This window comes from Ursus maritimus, unplaced genomic scaffold (assembly GCF_017311325.1).
Source record: "Ursus maritimus isolate PB19 unplaced genomic scaffold, ASM1731132v1 scaffold_23, whole genome shotgun sequence".
Lineage (NCBI taxonomy): Eukaryota > Metazoa > Chordata > Mammalia > Carnivora > Ursidae > Ursus > Ursus maritimus.
This window is the reverse complement of record NW_024424786.1, coordinates 19,362,630-19,381,396: the sequence shown is the minus strand read 5'-3', so window position 1 is coordinate 19,381,396 and position 18,767 is coordinate 19,362,630. Positions and strand designations below refer to the sequence as shown.

At 37.3% G+C, this 18,767-nt stretch overlaps 1 protein-coding gene across 5 annotated transcripts in view; it reads right to left on the bottom strand.

The window, feature by feature from the left end:
- Positions 1-18,767, bottom strand: part of HIPK3 (homeodomain interacting protein kinase 3) — an 87,386-nt gene that overhangs the window by 46,218 nt on the left and 22,401 nt on the right. For all 5 annotated transcript variants that reach the window (XM_040638926.1, XM_040638928.1, XM_040638929.1 and 2 more), the window contains exon 2: positions 11,328-12,426. In XM_040638926.1, coding sequence (XP_040494860.1) covers positions 11,328-12,424 — 1,097 coding nt within the window. In that variant the 5' untranslated portion in view covers positions 12,425-12,426. The remainder of the gene's footprint in view (positions 1-11,327; positions 12,427-18,767) is intronic.

The window sequence follows — 18,767 nt, the reverse complement described above, 5'->3', positions numbered from 1 at the left end:
TATAATTAAAAAATCATTAATTGAATAATTTTTAATTTAGTATACTGGTTTTTAGATAAATATATTCAACATTTTTTTTTGTAATTCAGCATTTTCCTCACAAAAGAAACATATGTTGTTTTTAATGTCAAAGTTTAACATATTAGATCTCTCTCCTAAGTAATACAATCTTACCACACCAGCTGATGCCTGAATTATTCACTGGCCATCAAACTGGCACTCTTCTGTGGCAGCAGGCACTCTGTTAATAACATCCACGGTAATGGATTCCATTCATAAGAAAATGCTGAAGACTCAAAAACAGACAGGCACATACATTCGGAGGTGTGTGATGTCAGAAATGTTATCATTACATCCTATTATACAGTACATTCATGAGACAATATGCACCTTTAAAACAAAGCCCTAGAAACAAGGGGAAAAAAACTGATAACCTTTGAAATTAAAGGCTTTTATTCAAAATAATTTAAAAAATCACAAAAATAGAACTACCACATAATCAAAGCATCCCACTATTGGGTACACAGCTAAAAGAATTGAAAGCAAAGTCTTGAAGAGATATTTGTACACTCATGTTGATAGCAGCCCTATTCACAACAACTAAGAGGTAGAAGCAACCCAAATGTCCAGAGCTAAAGAATGGATAAACGAACTACGGAATATACAATGGAATTTTTCAGCCTTTTTTAAAAAGGAAGGAAATCCTGACACATGCTATAACATGGATAAACCTGAGGACATTATACTAAGTGAAAAAAGCTAGTCACCAAAAGAGAAGTTCTATATGATTCTCCTTCTATAAGATATTTCAAGTAGTCAAATTCATAGAAACAAAAAGTAGAATGGTGGTGACCAGGGGCTGGGGAGAGGGAAAAAAAGGGAGTTGTTTAATGGGTACAGATTTTCAAATGTACAAGATGAAAAAGTTCTAGAGATTTGTTTTAAAACAATGTGAACATCCTTAATACTAATGAACTGCATGCTTAAAAATGTTTAAGATGATACATATTATGTTATACTTTCTCATAATAAAAAAATGAAAAAAATTCTATATTAAAAGTAATTCTGGTCACCAAATTGATAGCTCAAGATGATAGTACAACTTACAAACTAGTCCAATTTGTTTTTCTAATATAGGGAGCAGTATGAACAAATGTTTTCAGAATGAAATATGTAAAGAAAGGGGTTAGTAAGTATAAAAATGCTCTAATATTATATAGCAATTTTTAGAAAGATAACATTCTTTTCTAAACATTAATATTAATATATCTAAAATTGTAATTTGATGAAATAATTTCAAAACAAAGTGTAAAAGGATGTTTTTCTTGAATCCCATTAATAATCAAGATTTCCATTTTTCACCCATTAGAAATAAAAGATTTCCGGGGCGCCTGGGTGGCTCAGTTGTTAAGCGTCTGCCTTCAGCTCAAGTCATGGCCCCAGCGTTCTGGGATCGAGCCCCACATCGGGCTCCCTGCTCAGCGGGAAGCCTGCTTCTCCCTCTCCCACTCCCCCTGCTTGTGTTCCCTCTCTCGCTGGCTGTCTCTATCTCTGTCGAATAAATAAATAAAATGTTAAAAAAAAAAAAAAGAAATAAAAGATTGCCTAAAACTCAGTAAAAAACAGAGCACCTGGGTGGCTCAGTTGGTTGAGCATCCAACTCTTGATTTCAGCTCAGGTCATGATCTCAGGGTCCTGGGATCAAGCCCCACATTGGGCTCTGCACTGAGCGTGGAGCTTGCTTAAGATTCTCTCTCCCCCTCTACCCCTCCCCTGCACTCTCAAAAAAAAAAAAAAAAAAAACCCCACAATGCTCTCCCCTCCCCCTACTCCCTCTCAAAAAAACCCCACAATGCTCTTATCACATAAAAAAATCAATAATTCCCTAATATCATCTGACATTCAAAAAAAAAATATCGTCTGACATTCAAATTTTCTCTATTGCCTTATAACTGTCTCTTTACAGTTAACCTGTTCAATTAGTATGTAAGTGAGTTCACACATGAAAATTCTATTTAACAGTTTCACAGAATAATCTACAGAATTTACATTGGAAGAAAAAAAAAAAGACCACAGGTATAGAATTAAACAAAAGCAAACTGCAAAACAGAATGTAATCTGTAAGCCTATTTTTATTTAAATGTTTATCTTTTTTTTTTTTTAAGATTTTATTTATTCATTTGTGGAGGGGTGGGAGAGAGCACAAGGCAGAGCGAGCAGCTGGCAGAGGGAGAAGCAGGCTCCCCGCTGAGCAAGGAGCCTCATGCGGACTGGATCCCAGGACCCTGGGATCATGACCTGAGCTGAAGGCAGACACTTAAGTGACTGAGCCACCCAGGTGTCCCTTAAATGTTTATCTTAATAAATGACAACAAAAAGTAGTCATTTTTAGAAGATAAATACTAACCACGATTTGGGGGAATTATAAAACAAATCAGCCTGAAATAACTGAACTGTAAAAACAAAATATGATTTAGCTTAAAGAAATTTCAAAGGCTATATTTCACTTCCTCTGATTCAGGTCTAAAATACCAGTAATAGAGAGTTTTCCAGGTTCTTTTGTTTGTCTTGTTTGTTTCTGTTTGGTTCTAATGTGGCTTTTAACACATGGTGTTAAATATATATTTAGATATAGATATTCATAGAAGTCAGGTGCATGTCTAAATTCACACATAATTTAAGTCAACAAATATCAACCGTAACAAAGCATCTTTCCCCAGGAGGGGGAGTATCCTAGTAAAAAGCAAAATAACCACACTAACACCAATCTATCCATTTCTTTCCACTGCCACCATGTCCTCTCTGTGCATTACCTTAATGCCTCTTTCCTAATGGTTTTCCTATCTCTACTCTCATTCTGGTCCTCTTCCCCCTCCAAATAGCAGCCAGAACGATTAAAACATAAACCATAGCGGCTACCCTCCAACCTCAAATCACACCCCTACTTTATCCGTTCCACTATGCCTAAGTCTCACTGGCAGGCTTTCAGATTCTTTATCAAACTCTTTCCAACCTCAGAGGCTTCACACAGGATCTTTCTTTGCCCAAGGCTCTCAGTCCACCCATTCTGGTTGGTGGTCTCCCTTCAGGCCCCAGTTTAATATACTATGTCCTTAAGAGATTTTTCCCTGTCCACCCAATCTAAAGTCCCTATAACTGATTAGCTACTTGAAAAAAAAAATAGATCCACATCTCACATAAATTCTAAGAATAAACTTAAAATAAGTTAGAGATCTAAATATTTAAAATGGTAATTCAGTAAGTACTAGAAGAAAACAGGGTGAATGCCTCTTTGAACTCAGCAATGGGAAGGCCTTCTAATTATGACTTAAAATCCAGAGGCAATGAAAGAAGAGACTGATAAAACCAACCACACACAGGGGGTGCCTGGGTGGTTCAGTCAGCTAAGCATCCAATTTCAGCTAAAATCATGATCTCAAGGTCACGAGATCGAACCCAGCATGGCTCTGTGCCGGGTGTAGAACCTGCTTAAGATTCTTTCTCTCTCCCTCTCCTTCTGCCCCTTCACCTGCCCCCCACAACCTTTCTTTCTCTCAAAAAACAAAACAAACAAAAAAAAACCACACACAAAAAACTTTGTACAAGGCAAATAAAAAAACCACAAAAAAGTCAAAATGAAAAAAAATTCGACATATATGACAAATAAAGGGCTAACACCCCATATGTATAAGAGATCTCTAAAACTGATGGACAAAAGACCAAACTCTTAATAGAAATATGGGCAAAAGACATGAACAGGCAATTCACATTTATACACACAATTTTTTTTTAAAGATTCATTTATTTATTTTAGAGAGCACGCACGTGAGCAGGGGGAGGGGCAGAGGGAGAAAAAAAAGGAGAGAAGCAGACTCCCCGCTTGAGCAGGGAGTCCAACACAGGGCTCAATCTAGAGACCCGAGCTAAAATCAAGAGTTGGATGCTTAACTGACTGAGCCACCCAGGCACCACTCATACACACAATTTAAAAATTACCCTTAAACATGAGATGTTTAACTTCACTCATAATGACACATGCAAAATAAAACTACACAGATTAACAATTTTGCCAATCAACTGGCAAAATTGTTAAAGAATAACAAATTCCGCTGGCAAGGCTATAGAGAAACAGGCACTACCGTATGTTGCTGCTGGGAATGCAAACTGGTACAGTTCTGACTGAGAGAAGTTCGGCAATATCTAACAAAACTATATATGCATTTACCTTTTGACTAAATAATCCCACTTCTGAAAATTTACCTTGAAGATACAACTTGAATACAAAAATATGTATGCACAAAACTATTCTTTGTAATTGTAATTGGGAAACACAATATCAATAATTAGGAAAGTGGCTGAATAAACTATGGTTATCCACATAATGTAGTACTATTCAGCAATAAAATAGAATGAGAAAGATCTCTATGAACTGACATGAAGTGATTTCCAGGAAACACTGTTAAGGGAAAACAGCCAAGTGCAAACAGGCATCTATAGTACCTTACCTTTCCTGTAAGAAGAGAAATTGAGAAAACAAACATTTATCTGTTTATATACCCCCCCCCAAACACACAGATACATATACACAGACACACGAAGAATAAAACAAAAACTAATGATAATGGTTACTAAAAGGGGTTAGAGAGGAAGGAGGTGGGAAGGATGGTGAGGAGGGAGTGTGACGCTTCTGATGGTTTTAGCATGCTTCTAATTTACAGAACCACATTAATGTTTCACATAGTCAAACAAACAAGGATATGGATGGGCCCAAAATGAAATACAAAGAAATGAACTTAAATATATTTCAAAAAAAAAAAAAACATAATCACACTTGAAGGTGGAGGTTTGGAGAAGAACCAAAGTAACTTAAAACAGTATTTTGACTACATGCTCCAAATCTATGGCTAAAGAAAAGAACTGTAAATAAATGTTGTACTCCAGTTAGTAAATTAGCAATGGTATGGGTAGCAATTCCAAAACTACATTAAATGTATTCTAGAACTGAGCTAATAAGTAACATATGGTAGATAAAGAGAGCCAAGTTTCCTGGTATCATAAAAGGGATTATAAATAAAGGAAGAAGGACAGAATGAACTCTTGAGGTGTCAGAACTGGACACAGCAGTATGAATTCATGGTTTTAATATATAAACAGATAGATACAGAACTACTAAAACACACACATGCCATTTTTTAGCTTTACCACTCAAAGGGCCTAAAAGCATAACACCTTAGTACTAATGAGCACATCCGGCACTAGCATCCATCTTGTTTTCAAAACACCATTCTCCAATAAAAGGAACCAGAGCTCCTTAGATAAATAGCCAATATCAGGGATGGGGCAGGAAGGTACAATGTCAGTCTGGAACATCTTGTGGTACCAGACGGTAAGCACTCAAGGGAGGAAGGGGCCATGGCAAAGGGGACACAGAACAAGCTTAAATCGGCTCCTGCTGGACAATTTAGGACAATTATTTAATAAGACAGTAACAAGTAACATTACAACCCAATGGATATGAATCCATGAGTCCATACAGAAACAAAAAGACTAGGGGCACCTGGTTGGCACAGTCATTAAGCGTCTGCCTTCGGCTCAGGGCGGGATCCCGGTGCTCTGGGATCGAGCCCCACATCAGGCTCCTCCGCTAGGAACCTGCTTATTCCTCTCCCACTCCCCCTGCTTGTGTTCCCTCTCTCGCTGGCTGTCTCTCTCTGTCATATAAATAAATAAAATCTTAAAAAAAAAAAAGAAACAAAAAGACTAAGTAAAGGAAAATTCTTCCTTATAAAGGAATTTCTTATACAGGAATGATTGAATTAGAAAATCATCATTTCACAACCCCATAGTTGTAATTGTTTAAGGCCATATTCACCAAGAGAGGCTAAAACTTGTTTGTGAAAATAAGATGAGAAAGCAGTATACTCTCAAAGTTCCTCTTCACAAGATACTTGTTAATTACAAAGAAAAAAAAACCCTACAGCGGAAAAATCTGACAGTCACCACCTCAACCAAGTGATCAAAAGTTAACCAGTAATGGGAAAAAATGACATCATGTTCCTCTGAATATGTTAGAATACAACAACACTTCTGTGCAGTTATTCTAAAAATGCATAACCTGAAAACATCAGACAAACTAAAATTGAGGAGCATTCTACAAAATAACTATCCAGTACTCTTTAAAAGTGTCAGGTTTGGGACATCTGGGTGGCTCAGTCGGTTAAGTGTCTGTCTGACTCTTGATCTCATCTCAGGTCTTCATCTTAGGGTTGTGAGTTCAAGCCTCACACTGGGTTCCACGGCTGGGCGTGGAGCCTACTTAAAAAAAAAAAAAAGTTCATGGTATGTGAATTATATCTTAATAAAGTTGTTTAAAAAAAACTTTAAGAGCCCTGTCAAAATTTTTATTTGAAAGCCATGTGTGTGTATATATATATATATATATATATATGCATATCATTAACATTAATATAGTATTATATATGTATTAAATAATCTATGTCTGTGACCACAATGTATGGTACAGAAAACCACTTCATTACAGACTTCTATTAAACTTTTTTCTTTCTTTTCTCTTTTAAGATTTTATTTATTTATTTGTCCAAGAGAAAGAGACAGCGAGTGTACAAGCAAGGGGAGCGACAGGCAGAGGGAGAAGCAGGCTCCCCACTGAGCAAGGAGCCTGATGTGGGACTCGATCTCAGGACACGGGGATCACGACCTGAGCTGAAGGCAGACGCTTAACCGACTGAGCCACCCAGGCATCCCTTCCCATTAAAACTTCTGTTAAAACGAGGGGCACCTAGGTGGTTCAGTCGGTTAAGCATCCGACTCCTGATTTTGGCTCAGATCATGATCTCGAGGTGGTGAGATTGAGCCCCATGGCAGGCTCCGTCCTCAGCAGGGGGTCTGCTTGAGATTGTCTCCCTCTCTCTCTCTCTGCCCCTCCCCACATTTGCACGCACTCTAAAACAATATCTTTAAAAATAAAAAAAACTTGTTAAAACACAAAACCCAGTTGACAACCTTTTGCCTAATAAGGATTCCCCGCAAAAATAACTATTTCATAATACAGAGAAGAAACTGTCAACAATTTCAGACAATACTGAGCTTTTTTGGATAAGGGTGGTTTAGAAACAGAGAACTTTAATACTCGTTGCTCGTAACTTCTTCTCTACTCTCAAGGCTCATTCAAGGGTCATCTCTCACCAGAAGCCTTCTTTGAACCCTCAAATGAAGCTAAGTGCTCTCCTCTGTGTTCCCATAGCACCCTGCACACACCTATACCCCAGGACTTCTTAAGACAAACTATTCTTCTCCTCCATTAAATGATGAAATCATGTTTTAATCACCTCTGCATCCCTCGCAGAGTGCCAGCACACAAAAAGGACTCAAGAAAAATTCAGTTAAATTTGCAGTGTGAATTTGGACCTGTTTAACTTCTATAAGCCTCAGTTTTCTGCTTATGCAATAGGAATTCTACCAATTGTCTTACCTAACTCATGGGGGTGAGACATGAGAAACAAACAAGGAAATATACATATAAAAGCACTTGAAAAAAATGTAGTATACATACACAGTCTTCTATTATTATAGAGTACCTTACATAAAGTATTGGCTATTATTGTATGGGTCATTCTATGTATCTTAATTTTGTTACAGGAACTCTGTCTTTGATACTTTTGAGTCTAGAAAGGCATAAGGGGATGTATTTGAATACCCTAAACAAAAAATGATAAGCCTAAATTAATTATCATTACATACCATTCGGTCAACCATTACAGGCAAAATAGAAAGCATTTTTTTACCTCAACAACAATTAATGCTAAATTACTCAGTAAACTTGAAATAAATACAACTGCTTTTCAGGTTACTTTACAGCCCACTTTCCTGTCTCTATGTTCTGAAATGACTCAAACCACAAGCTAGAATTCTACATTTAAAAGAAAAAGGAAAATATTCATGAACTGAATGTTGCCACCACACCTCATAAACACAGCACCTTCTGCTGCTAAAACCTTTTATGCATTCAAGAGCCCTGCGTGTTCTTGACAGAAACCATACTCATGCAGCTGAATTTAGAACATGCTGACCTTGAGCAAATCAATGCCCTTAGCATGTACTTCTGGCTTATATCACTACAAGAGGTAGACAGCCTCACCATCTATAGTAGTCAACAATTTCTGGCCACTGTCCCCTGTCTATTTTAAGATATCCCTACTACATTTCTGTGTTGCACAGTTCAAAGAAACAGAATAACACATGAACCTGTGTTTAAACACAAATCGTTTACCTTGGAACTTGTGGTATGTGTGTTCATACTGTGATTAGCTCAAAAATATTTAATTTGGTAAGTTTCCACTTCCTGCTTTCGTTTTTTAAATACAACGTATTTTTAACAAAGAGTTAAAAATCAAGTTTAAGACACTTCTGCTTACTGTCTAATCAAATTTTAAGTAACCTTAGTCAAAAACTAAGCCAAAATTGGTGAACAAATATTGAAAAAGATTAAGTTACCTGCTATTTTCATGCAAAACTACACTAGATATTAAAACAGTACATAATTAAGGACTATAAGACATTTTCACCAGTCTACCTTAATACTTACTAACTCTAACTCCTGAATCTAATTCACATAAAGTCCTTTTTAAATGTTTTTACCCAAGCAACAGCAACCAAAATGCTACTAGCGCGAGCCCCTGTTTACAAATAAGAATCTCATTTTTTTTACTCTAAACACAAAACCTGTAAGGTAGCAATTGTATACCCTGTGAAATTCAGATTATCTACTTGAAATTTATACAGAAAAACAAATTAGAAACTTAGTAATTGTACTTAGCAATTATTCATAGCTTTTTTTTCCACTCCCAACAGAGGCTAGTATTTGTGCAAAGGCCTAATACTAGAAATAAACACTGTAAAACATTTAGCATTTGATTGGTTTTTAAAGGATTTCCTCTACTTTCTTGAAACATTTAATAAATGTTTAATAAATGTTCAAGTATAAAAAATAAAGTTTTTTTTTTTTAACTCTCATCCAAAATATTTCAAATAAAAAAAAAGGAGTCTAGGTATCACACAGAGCTAAATCTGATACGCAGTATAATGCAGGACCCAAATAAAATGAAGTCATTTACTAACAAGTGAACTAAATATAGAGCCCAAGCAGCTGGAGCCTGGGGGTTTATATAATATGCTAGCTGACAACTAAAAGCTCTTAAGACAGAATCCATAGAACACAAAGTGAAGGAAAAAACCACTTTTCTTCTCATGCTGTTAAATAATATTTTAAAATAAATTTTCTGGGAAAAATGAACTAAAAGCTAATCCTGTATTCCATTATATTAAATAAATCTGTCAGGAGTACAGAGGATCAAATAAATGTAATTATATGATATATTAAATAAGACTACCCTGACACAACTATAGTTTTTTGTTTTTGTTTTGTTTTGTTTTGTTTTTGAGAGAGAGAGAGAACGAGCAGTGGGAAGGGTCAGAGGGAGAGAGAGCAGCAGCAGACTCCCTCCTGAGCAGGAAGCCCACTGTGGGGCTTGATTCCAGGACCCCGAGATCATGACCTGAGCCGAAGGCAGATGCTTAACTGACTGAGCCACCTAGGTGCCCCTACAATATCTTTTAAACCATTTAAAAGGAATAGTACCTCAGCACTCTAGTACTAAAAATCTTACAATCAGGGATATACTAAACAATAAATTAGGCTATGTTCCTGATTTCTAACACATTTTTTTTAAAGATTTTATTTATTTATTTGACAGAGAGAGACAGCCAGCGAGAGAGGGAATGCAAGCAGGGGGAGTGGGAGAGGAAGAAGCAGGCTCCCAGCAGAGAAGCCTGATGTGGGGCTTGATCCCAGGACTCCGGGATCATGCCCTGAGGCAAAGGCAGACACTTAAAGACTGAGCCACCCAGGCGCTCCTCTAATACGTATTTTAATAAATTATCACTAACTGACATAAATGTGGGACTCCTAATGACCTACTAATGGCAAGGCATATATGTGGAGTTGGTTTTTGTAGTAGCTAATTAATTTCTCCTAGATCTTGTCCTGGATACTAAGGCATGTATTTGCAAGAAACTAATCAGAGTGAGAGGTATTGTACAAAGGTAGATACAATACCAGAAGATAGGGGCGCCTGGGTGGCTCAGCGGGTTGAGCATCCGACTCTTGATTTTGGCTCAGGTTACAATCTCAGGGTCCTAGGATCAAGCCCCGCATCTGACTCCACGCTCAGCACAGATCTGGTTGTCCCTCTCCCTCTGCCCCTCCCCGCCACTCATGCTCACAAGTACTCATGCTCACAAGTGCTCATGCTCACGTGTGCTCTCTCTCTAAAAATAAGTAAATAAATCTTCAAAAAAAATACCAGAAAATACCCCTTGCCAGGTCTAAATTTATAATCCTCAAATTCTAACAATCTCCAACAATAAACTGCATGTATCTGTCTATTCACTAACTTCTTAACGGCCAATATTGGCAGCTTCTGTATTTGTCCACTGTGTTGGGGCTCTAGAGTTCACCAAGACCATAAATTCATTCTAGCTGAAATGAAAACAATTTCTCAAAATGATAGAGCTATGAATCCAAAACAATTTTACCTACTCAAGAAGATATTTTGAATCTTGGTAATCATTAGTCCTTAAGACTACCAATATACGCCAGGCTAGCACAATATTAATCATGACACTATAGCACTTTATCAGTATTTACATGGAAGTTATTTTCTTCTTTAAATTCTACCCATAGCACCAACACCAAAATAACATTACCCATAACATATAGATGAAAAGAGTATAATCAAACTTGTTATGGAAAAGTCTCTTGAACATTTATGGCAGCCATGGAAGTGTGTCTGAATCTTCTGAATCTTAAAATCGCTAATCAGAATAACTTTCTGAGTTCTCATATATAACTTTTCTAAGTATTCAGTTACATCTGATTGTCTTTAATAAACTAGTTCTCTTAAATGCCAAAATGCCCAAAGATATATACAAAAATTACTAAAAACCTCTCCCAACATTTGAAGACTTCTGTTTGATCATCATTAATCACCTACCATTCCTTCAGGTCTTCTATTAACAATAAAAATAACCGACCCAATGTCTTTGGCTCAGAACTGCAGCAGAGATTTCTATCCTGTTTGGGCAGATTTTATGCCTAAATTTTAAAAATTTTTAACACCTCAAACCTAAACTGATCTTGATTACTTTACTTATCCAAGCTGTCTTTTTCACCATGTATGCACACAAACTTATTTCATTTAGCCAAAATTCAACATTTACTAAAGAGCCAAAAAGTAGCTGTCACCTACCTGTAGTACCGAGACTGTAGGTATGTTGAACAAACAGTCTTTGATACATGACTGGCCGACCCAAAGTCTATCACCTTAACCCTGTATGGCTGCCGAACAGGATCCACCAACATAATATTCTCTGGTTTGAGGTCAGCATGAATTAAACCAAGACTTTTCAATTTTTTCAGTGCAGTGGCCACTTGTTGAAGAATGGGTCGAATTACTTTTAGTGGCAGGGGACTGAACTTATTTTGTTTCAGAAAGTCATACAAGTTTTGTTCCAGCATCTCAAAGACTAGACAAGTATGGTTACGGTGCTGAAAGCATTCATAAGCTCGTACAAAGTTATATTCATCAGCATTTTCAGTACTGAGCCTTGCTAATATGCTCACTTCTATTTGACCTTGACGTGCATAAGAAGGGTGATTCTTCAAAATTTTGATTGCTACAATTTCATTTGTCCCTCTTTTCCAGCATTTCACTACCTGGCCAAAAGTGCCTCGACCAAGAAAATCAAGGACTTCGTAAGTATTTTTCAAGGAGCATAAGACTTCATGCTGTACTAACTGATAGTCACCTTCTCCAGTGGTACAATTCTGTTTTGTTCCTGTGGTAGTTGTCACAACTGTCACTGGATTTCCCATGTTGGTTTGCAACATTGCAGGAAGTATGGACAATTCATCGACAATCTGCATTGCGCTGCTATGATTATCCAACTCCTCACTCTTGCGCTTCAATCCACATCGCTGGGGGCCTTCTAGGAAATTTAACCTGTGTCGCCACGCCCCAATCGGAGGTGCCTCCACTTGAGCTTGCTGCGCCTGAGCTGCTATGACCTTTGTAGCACCCACAGTGTTTTTTAAAACAACAGCACTTGTCTGCAATGAAAAGTTGTGTCCTCGAGGTCTGTTAAATGGTATCTTTGTCTGAAAAACACTACCCTTCGTGGGAGGATGAGAATTTCCAACGTTTTTACCATTCACATAGGTCCGTGGATAGTTTCTTTCCTGGAATACACAACTGCTTGGCTCTACTTTGAGTTTCTTCACACTACAAAAGGCACTTGACTGAGTTTGATAAACATACGGTGGGTAGACCAAGACTTGTGAGGCCATACCTGGGTGGGGAGAGAGGAAAGAAAAACGACATATTAACTACAAAAATTTGTCTTTAATTTTAAAAATCATGTAAGAAAACTTTCAAGGGTCAAGTCCATAATTTGTAAATATAATTTAACTCCATTAAGATTTTTTTCCCTGAAGAAGGTAAGTATTTCAGTATCTCCTAGCTAATTAGTGCTTCAGCTATTTTGAGTATTGCATAAAAGACTGGAAATAAAGAGCTGAGTGCATTCATTTAATCAAAAAATATTTACCAAGCAGTTGCAATCACCAAGATATGCCCTAAGAACTGTACCAACCATTTTTCCCCCAAAAGGAAAAGTACAGACCCCTAAACTATACACATTTGGCAAAGGTAAAGCATTCTATCACCAAATTATCATTTATGAACCAATGACAATGAAAGAAAACATCCATTACATATTACAGTCACAATCCTTAAATCTAAAACTCAAGAATCGCCTCAGGAAAAATAATCAATCGTAAAAATAAGTATAGAAGCCAGATGTAGGTCCCTTTGCATGATGTTCTCTTACTGTCTTTTTCCACATCCACCCTTGTACCCTTAAGCAGACTTCTTTACATTCAGATCAACGTGTGAACACCTTCTTGCTGAGGATTTTCTTGGGACACACGCTCGCCACTCACCCTGTAGGCCAGAGCTGGGTGTTCAGTGCTCTCATTAAAGCTTCTATGTTCTTCTAATTAGCATTGACATGACATGACATTACATTGTAATTTTCACACTAGATCTGAAACAAAGTTCCCAGGATTTAGAGTCGATGTTCAAGAAACGTGAGCAGGTCAGATTAATTGTAAAATATTTCCACTCTCTGCAATTTAAAAATCTGTATTGTATTAACTGGGCAATCTCCTACTGTTTTAACGAATCAAACATCAATTCTCCAATTCAAAAATAACAGACTACCATCATAACATGAAACACATATAATATTTAAAATAATGAGTCACCACCTATTGAAGGACTTACTATACAAAGAATTTTAACAAATGCTTTATTTGTAATATTTTTTTAAAAAGATGTTATTTATTTGAGAGAGAGAGAGCACGAGCAAGGGGAGGGGCAGAGGTAGAAAGAGACTCCCCAGTAATTGGGGAGCCCAATTCAGGGCTTGGTCGCAGGACCCCAAGATCACGACCTGCGCAGAAGGCAGATGCTTAATGAACAAAGCCACCCAGGTGGCCCTGCGATATTTTATTTAATCATATTAATATCTTCCCAATTTGCTGTTAAGAAAACTAAAACTCAAAGGAACTAGGAAACTGTCCAAGGTCACATAGCTGGGGTATAGTAAAAGGAACAGGAAAATACATTGCCCTTCAGATAAAAGGCATAAATTTATGCCTCCTTCAACTTCCTAAACTTCTTTTTTTTTTTTTTTAAGATTCTATTTTTAAGTAATCTCTACACCCAACACAGGGCTCAAACTCATAAACCCCAGATCAAGAGTCCCATGCTCTACCAACTGAGCCAGCCAGGCACCCCCTAAACATTTCTTGTTAACTACCTACCACATTCCTAAACTGACCTGGCTCTGGTAAGAAATAAGCAATAAAACTTTATTAGACAAATTAAGATTTGATGTTCAATGTGTAAGAGGAAATCATAAATTAAAATCCTGGAGTTCCAAACCATTTCATCCAGCATCAGAAGAGGTTTCAATATTCCACCAATTAATCTCCTTTTAATGAAGCAAAGCCACACTGAAAACTCCATCTAACCATTCCGAACCCATCTGCTAATTCACTTAATGCTGTTTGTGAGGACCCCCAACCTTATCTTCAATAATTTAGCATTATCACGATTCTCATTTCAAACCACTTCTGTGACCCCACACCCACAGAAACAGACTCAGAGAGACAGATGATGAAACTCACAGATAAAAATTTCAAAAACAGCTATTATAAATATACTTGTGGATTTAAAGAAAAGCTTGAACATAAATAGGAGAGACATGAAAAACATTTTTAAAATGGAACTGGTGGGCCTAGAAAACCTTACATACCATACACATTCAGCAGAAAAGCAATTTGGCCTTGTCTAACAAAACTAACATACAATCAGGCAACTCAAATACAGTAAACGAATATTTGTGCAGTACTGTGTAAAGAAACACAGTACTGGAAATAGCCTAAATATCCATTCGAAAACTGGGTAAACACACCTTGATATACAGACCACCTACAGTCTTTAAAAAGAATGGAAACAGGGACACCCGGGTGGCTCAGTAGGTTGAGCAACCCACTCTTGGTTTCGGCTCAGGCCATGATCTCAGTGTCATGAGATCAAGCCTGCATGGGGCTCTGTGCTCAAGCAGACTCCCTGCTTGAGATTCCCTGCCCCCCTTCTCTGCCCCTCCCCCAATTTGTGTGCGTGTGCACACTAACGCACGCTCTCCCCCCCCACCTTTCTCTCTCTAAAATAAGAATTTTTTTAAAAAAAGAACGAAAACAATCTACCCTGTTATGGACTGATTCCCATATCATTATATAAAAAGCGAGATTCAGAAAAATGTGTACAATAGATACCACCATGTGTAATAAAAAAGAATTACGTATGTATATAATTGCACATACACTGAAGTATCTGTACCTACATAAAGACACTGTTGGTTTCTTTGTCTCAGGGAAGAGTAACAAGAATACTGGGGGCAGTGACAAAGACTTACTTTTCACTGTATATCCTTTTCACAACACTTTAATTTTTACTATGTACCTGTACTGCCTGTTCAAAATACATTTTTGAATCATCTGAGAAACCTATTAAAATAGATAAATTTCCTATTTAGAAATGAACCAATACATCCGGGATTCGCTTCAAAATAATAAAGAGAAAATGGATGGGGATATGAATAAAATGAGATTAGCCATAAATCGTTCGTTATAGGACCTTAATAGTAAAAAGGGGTTCTACTTTTGAATATGTTTATTTATATCTTTCCTTAATAAAAAGTTAAATAAGTAAATATATATTTAAAATTCCACCCAGAAAGATTCTGATTCAGTAAGTCTGTGGTGCAGTCCAGGCATCTTCATGTGCACAAGCTTTCAAGGCCATTTCGATTCACACTAAGATCTGAGAAAGAAAGTGATCTAGTCTGTACGAAAACCGTAGCAAATTCAAGTTCTACCAATTCAGGGACCTTGAGTCTGAAAAAATCGGGATGAAGTCCTAGAGAATAGAACACATACCACTCTTGGCCAATCCAAGCCATTTTTTTTTAAAGATTTTATTTATTTATTTATTTGTCAGAGAGAGAGACAGAGAGCACACAAGTAGGGGGAGCAGCAGACAGAGGGAGAAGCAGACTCCCTGCTGAGCAAGGAGCTCAATGCAGGACTCAATCCCAGGACCCTGGGATCGTGAACTGAGCTGAAGGCAGATGCTTAACCAACTGCACCACCCAGGCATCTCAATCCACACCATTTTAAATCACGGTGTTATGTGGATGACAGCTGAGATCCACGTAACTGAACCTAGAGATATTTAAGAATCTACTACAATTTCTGAATCCTGCGGTTCTTACCTTTTCTTTCCCAACATGCCAAACTAGAAAGCAAACAGTTAAGCCAAGGGCCCAACCAAGGTCACCTAAAGGAGGCTTAGAAAATCACCCCTCACCAACCACTGCGCTATTTGGGGCCAATCTCAAAGGGGACTTTAAAAAAATAAACACAGATAGGAATGTCACATAACATACATAGCATCTAAGAAGGGGATGGGGCGCTGCTGGAGATAACGGTTATAAAAGACCAAAAGGAAAGAACTCCAAATTATTAATTAACCTAGCCACTGTGATTCCCTGCCATATCCAGGTATTAAGTCTTTCCTTCTACCAACCCTCCACCAGATAAACTCATGACCTGGTAAGAGTATCTTCTGCTCGGAGTTTATGGATTTTATATAGTAAGCTGAGTACGGGAGCTGCTTAAGTCCATGGAGTCCAAAATACTCAGTACAATACTATTATTTCTTATTATTTTTCATTGCAATTCAAACTACGTTATACCTCTGTAGCTGTATTATTCATGACTTTGTCATTTGTTCTTATCAACTGACTAAGAAATGAAGTTTTGAAATACCCCTTCGTAAGCTGGGGCTGCCTATAATATATCACTCAGAGGATCGTGAAGACTACTGTTAGAAAAACCATTAAGCTTCCATTCCTCAAGCTTAATAATCTCAAGTACTTTAACTTTGATTAATAGGTCTTTTTTTTTTTCCAACCCTCTAAAAGACTTTAAGACCCATCTGAATTCTATCCAAATTCTTCACATCCTTTTACAATTACCAAAACAGCAATGTAACCAATACTGACACCCGCAAGCATGTGTCTGACTACCACTAGCCAAAACGTTTTCTTCTTTCCTTTTGAGGCTTCCTGAAGAGGGAGGGAGGAAGCAAAAATAAAAATACTTTATTATCTTACATACAAATTACTAGCCAATATGAAAATTGTGAATAATTCTGCCAAACTTATACAAAGCCCATATGTAACTGGGTTCTTCTTTAAAATATACTGTGACATCACAAATAGATGAGTAAAGGCAATGATGCCTTGCATTCTCCTTACTCAACTTTCTCCTTCTAGTTGTTCAAACCTCAATTTTTAAATTTCTCTTTAAAAATTATGATAAAATATGCATAACAAAAAAATTTACCATTTTGAAGTGTACAGTTCAGGGGCATAAACACATTCACACTGTTGTGCAACCATCACCACTATCCATCTCCAGAACTTTCTTCCTCTTCCGAAACTGAAACTCTACCCATTAAACAATTGTCCACTGCCCCCACCCCCAGCCCCTGGCAATCACCATTCTATGCTCTGGAAGAACTTAACTATTCTAGGTACCCCATATTATGAAATTATACAGTATTTGCTCTTTTAAGACTTATTTCACTCAGCATAATGTATTCAAAGTTCATCCATGTTGCAGTATGTGTCAGAATTTCCTTCCTTTTTGAGACTAAATAATATTTCATTGTATGAATATGCCACATTTTGTATATTCATTCAGCCACCAAAAGATATTTGGGGGTAGTACATGGCTGACTTAGTGGAGCATGCAACTCCTGATCTTGGGGTTGTAAGTTTGAGCTCCACACTGGGTGTAGAGATTACTTAAAAATAAAATCTTTAGGGGTGCCCAAGTAGCTCAGTTGGTTAAGCATCCAACTCTTCATTTCGGCTCAGGTCATGATCTCAGGGTCCTGGGATCAAGCCCCACATAGGGCTCTGCACTGAGCGTGGAGCCCGCATAAGATTCTCTCTCTCTCTACCTCCCCCTCTACCCCTCCCCCAACTCACATATGCATGCTCTCTCTCAAAAAATAAATTAATTAAATCTTCTAAAAAAAAAGATATTTGGGTTGCTTCCACCTTTTGACTACTGTGAATAATACTGCTACGAACATGGATGTACAAATTTCTCTTCAAGACCCTACTTTCAGTTCTTTTGTGTATATATACCCATAAGTGCAATTACTGGGTTATATGGAAATTCTATTTTTAATTTGAGGAATCACTATACTATTTCCCATAGCAACTATACCATTTTACATTTCAACCAGTATTGCACAAGGTTACGATTTCTCTACATCCTCACCAACACTTCTTATTTTTTTCTTCTTTAATAGCCACCCTAGTGGGTGTGAAGTGGTATCTCATTTGTGATTTTTAAATCTAATTCATCAATACTGGCTGTACTAACATCCAGAGCTTGACATCATCAGTAGCTGTAACAAGTAAGCCTTCTATTTTTTCATTTGAGTTCTTGACAAATATTAAACATTACACTTTAAACTCTACAGAAACCCACATTATTAGCTGGGCATTCCCAAACAACTACTGAATAATCCCCAGTTTTTTCAGACTATCAGTGGAAAGTACAGAAATTATTATATAACTAAAAGAATCAAGTTTTAAATTAAGATATAAATATGAAAATGATCAGCATTTCTAAATACCAACAAGAAGAAATAAATGAAAAGAACAAGTAGGGGGCGCCTGGGTGGCACAGTCGTTAAGCATCTGCCTTCGGCTCAGGGCGTGATCCCAGCATTCTGGGATCGAGCCCCACATCAGGCTCCTCCACTAGGAGACTGCTTCTTCCTCTCCCACTCCCCCTGCTTGTGTTCCCTCTCTCGCTGGCTGTCTCTGTCAAATAAATAAATAAAATCTTAAAAAAAAAAAAAAAGAACAAGTAAAACAAAAACCTTAAGACAAATTTGTTTTTTAACATAAAGAGGAGCTCAGGGCACTAAGAGATTATCTCATAATAAAATGGGTTAAGAAAGCAAAGTATTAAATTT